This window comes from Pholcus phalangioides, unplaced genomic scaffold, assembly GCF_987345545.1.
Source record: "Pholcus phalangioides strain wild (caught in Gottingen) unplaced genomic scaffold, Ppha-v1.0 ptg000009l_1, whole genome shotgun sequence".
Taxonomy (NCBI): Eukaryota; Metazoa; Arthropoda; class Arachnida; order Araneae; family Pholcidae; genus Pholcus; species Pholcus phalangioides.
Genome location: NW_028301602.1, coordinates 25,582,358 through 25,586,198, shown reverse-complemented (window position 1 = coordinate 25,586,198; position 3,841 = coordinate 25,582,358). Strand labels below are relative to the sequence as shown.

Sequence of the window (3,841 nt, the reverse complement as noted above, 5' to 3'; positions counted from 1 at the left end):
AAAAAACACGAAAAAAAAATTTCAAGGTGTTTGTTTTTTCAGTCATGCATTACTGGCCTCGTACACACACTCACGGTGTCACACGTTTTATACATATTTTTTCTTCATCACAAAAAATAAACTTGTTTTTTTTTTTCACAGCGATCCACCGTATTGATTAGACAGCTTCAAAATGTGTGAAAAAACACTTTGCATAATGAAAAAGGAAGGAAAATAGCGTCACCATAAACCTACATTATTTGGAACAACGAGTGTGTTTTTTTTAAGTATAAGTAGATTTTAAGGAGATAAAAACAAGTGTCGAATGTTCACTGAAAGAGAAAAGTAATTTTCTGTAACTTTTTATAAGTCTATTCGGAAAGTAATCTGCTGTCAATGCCAGCGCGGCACGTGTTGGTGTGGGTCGATGTTCCGTCGAATTAACGAGAATATTGTACATTGTTCTAACGTCTTCCCAACGTGGTGAAAGTGGAGTCAATTTCTCCAATTTGCTTCAGTATTTCGTAAACTTGATAAAATAACCAATTACTGTAACCACAGAAAGTCATTGTCGTAAGAATGAAATGCAGTCGAATCCCGTTATAATGACCTCCAAGAGACTGGAGAAATCACTTCGTTATAACGAAATTTCGTTATAAAGAATTCCAGGTTTTTTGCATTGTCATCATGTGAACTTATTTGGGAGATTATAGGAAAGTGTCCGTTAACGGTACAACGTTATTCGTTAAAACGGGATTCTACTGTATATCGTGTCTGGACCTCCTTCGTATATAATGCATAGTTTTAAATTTAATAATTACTGGTGTTACAAAAAAATTTCGTTTTTAAGGGAAAAAGTGTTTCTTTTTCTTTCTACTTTAAATTTTAAGGGAAAGAAACAACAACAATCTCGTTCAAGTGGATTCAATTAATTTCCTGGTAAGACAATGGAAATACAAAATAGGTAATATCAACTGATTTAAAAAAGCTATAGAGTGTTTCGAAAGGACTCCTTAACTTTTTAAAGGGTATATCTGAGGATCAGTCACATATGGATAGATGAAACAAGAGCAGTTTGTTTAATGGGTAAGCTTAAACTTTTAAATACACCGGTCCGTGAAATTAGTTGCAATTTAAACTAATAGATGGCGCGACAGTCTTCAAAACATTGGGGGTGATATTGTCCTCCTCAAACATGGTTTCAAATCACATTGCGGTGGATTCGAAATCGTGGCCTTGCTTAGCAAAGACATGACCATGAGGAAGGAGCCATTCAAGTACTACGCCATCATCGAAGCGGGGTTTCGAATTTTCTGATTTTGATGGAGTGAGAGAGGAGAGTTGAATGATGATTTCGTCACAACTACTCTTTCTGAAAATATGAGATTTTCTTAATGTCATCTTTATTTTGCACTTCATTGTGCGTAATATTTATGTATTCCACTTCAATGCTCGAAACTGAAAACACGAGCTAAAAATATTGTGTGTTCAGTGTGTGATCATGTGGAAAATGATTCCCGTACATAGCATAGTTCACCACATCAGCATCAGATATATTTATATAGCAATAAAAAATGAATGGTCTTACATTAAACGCGAACGCGGTAGCGCGTTTCGAAACGGCCGCTCCGCAAACGTTAAAACCAAAATTTATTGATACGTCAAAGATTACATATAGTGAAAGGAAATAAAAAAATATGTAAATCGAAGAACCGCATCCGCTAGCTCGTTTCCCCACTGGACGTTGTGGGCTTTTACCCAGGAGATGCGTATTGATGGGTGAGATACAAGTATACTCCTGATCTTTCTCGCCATTGTGTTTTGAGAGAGCGGGTATAGAATGGCCTGAAGGCTTGAACGGCTATCCGATCTTATTACAGTCTGTCTCCTGTTTGTAGCTGCATCCAGAGCTGCTGTAAAGATAGCGAGCATCTCAACTTGATATACTGAATTATTTTCTTTTAGTTTAGCAGCCCATTTATCCACGATCTCCGTTCCCACGGTTTTTATACAGGCAGCTCCTCTACCTGATTCCAGTTTAGAGCCATCCGTGTAATATACAACGGATTTCTCGTCAGGTGTATCATCCTCCGAAGAGTCTAGGAGTGATTGATTGGCTTGCAGAAATTCTGCAGGATGCGAGGTCCAGCCTATAGTTATTTGCTCGAAGGCGTGTGGGACTAATGTTTCCTCTAACAATGGACATGGCTTGTGAAGCTTTAGAACACGTGTGACTCTTGCCAGGAATTCTATCTTGAGGGATAATGGCAGAAACCCCAAGATCACCTGAAGAGCATTCGTAGGTGTAGTTCTATACGCACCAGAGATATATAGAAGGAAGGGTCTTTGTATAGAATCGAGCCGTCTGAACATCTGGACCTTGGGAGAATGCCATATTGAAGCTCCATAAGCTATCATAGGCTCAACCACTGTCAAGTAGAGGGATCTCCTCAGAGTCCGTGCCAGTCCCCACTGTGGTCCGGCCATCAGGCGCATCTTCTGAAGAACACCAGACGCCTTTCTCTTCTGTTCTTTGATGTGATCTTCCCAGCTAAGTTGCTTATCGATGAAGACGCCTAAATAACATAGCACGTCCGTTTCTTGATGGTTTTCCCTTGGAACCAAATGGTGGGAGATCTTTTCTTTGATATCCACAAGAGAGAGTGAGCCATAGAGAGAGGGAGCTTATGCATGTGCAACCATTTTGACACTGTTCTATGGGCTTCCTCTGCTAGATCACCTGATCCCTTGACAGTAGGGGCAGACGCAATTACCAAAAGGTCATCAGCATAAGCCTGAACTTTGACGTGTGAGGGCCTATTAATTTTCAACAGCTCATCCAGAACAAGATTCCATAACAAGGGGCCGGAACATGAGCCCTGAGGAGCACCTTTTCGAAACTCTTTCACAGCTTTTCCCGCATCCGTGACCAACACCGCTCGGCGGTGGTTCAAAAGGTCCGATAAGATGATCTTGAGCTGTTGTGGTATGGGCGCTATTGGTAGACGACGGCGTATAGACGAGTATCTGAGGTTATCGAACGCCCCTTCTATATCCAGGGATAGGATGGCTACGTCATTGCCTCGATTTCTTTGCGTCTTGACCTTTTCCATCATGTCTGCAAGCGCCATTTCCGCTGAACGACCTTGCCGGAATCCATACTGGTTGGCATGCCAGAATCCTTGCCTCTCCGTGTAAAATATGACTCGTTGTACCAAAATTTTTTCCAGTACCTTCCCGAAGCCAGAGAGTAAAGAAATAGGGTGGTAAGCTTTTGGGTCTCTTGCACGTCTTCCTTTCTTCAATAAAAGAAGTAGCTTACCTTCTTTGAAATGATTTGGAAAACATCCCAGTTGCAAGCACTTATTGTATAGGGAATGTAAAAGATCTGAAAATGCTTTATTTATCGCCTTGACCATCCTGTTGTTCACCCGGTCCATACCCGGGGCTTTCCGCATATTAAGCTGGTCAACGATTCTTTTTATCTCTTGCTTAGATATTGCTCTCATATTCAAATCCGGGTCGAAGTACAGACTAGAGCTCATACAAGGAGGACCATAGTCATCGGGGTAAATGTCATTAAGGTGTCTTTCCCCCGCCTGCAAAACTGTTTCGTCACCAAATTGGCTCATAGTCAGCTGTGGCATCGTTTTGCGGGACATAGAAGAATGATAAACGGTACCAAATTCAGAGGCCGTTTTTTCACATAGTGTACGCCAGGCAGTTAATTTTGTTTTACGGATCTCTTTACGGTACTGAACCTGATATTTATTAAATGCCATGCGCAGGCGAATTTTGTCCTCCTGATCTTTTGCTCGTATATATCGTCTTTTCACAGCTCTGAGCTTCTTGCGTGACACTT

General features: G+C 40.9%; 1 protein-coding gene across 1 annotated transcript; it reads right to left on the bottom strand.

Annotated features, from left to right (window-relative positions):
* Positions 1-1,342: 1,342 nt before the first annotated feature.
* Positions 1,343-2,466, bottom strand: LOC149082604 (uncharacterized). Its single transcript, XM_089236768.1, has 2 exons — positions 1,738-2,466; positions 1,343-1,351 (listed from the first exon to the last, which is right to left on the bottom strand). The coding sequence occupies exons 1-2, from the start codon at positions 2,464-2,466 to the stop codon at positions 1,343-1,345; spliced, it is 738 nt and encodes a 245-aa protein (XP_089092894.1).
* Positions 2,467-3,841: the final 1,375 nt, after the last annotated feature.

What these genes read in the sequence shown, in the direction of transcription:
- LOC149082604 (XM_089236768.1), bottom strand. Translation starts at nt 2,466, where the DNA reads ATGGCCGGACCACAGTGGGGACTGGCACGGACTCTGAGGAGATCCCTC.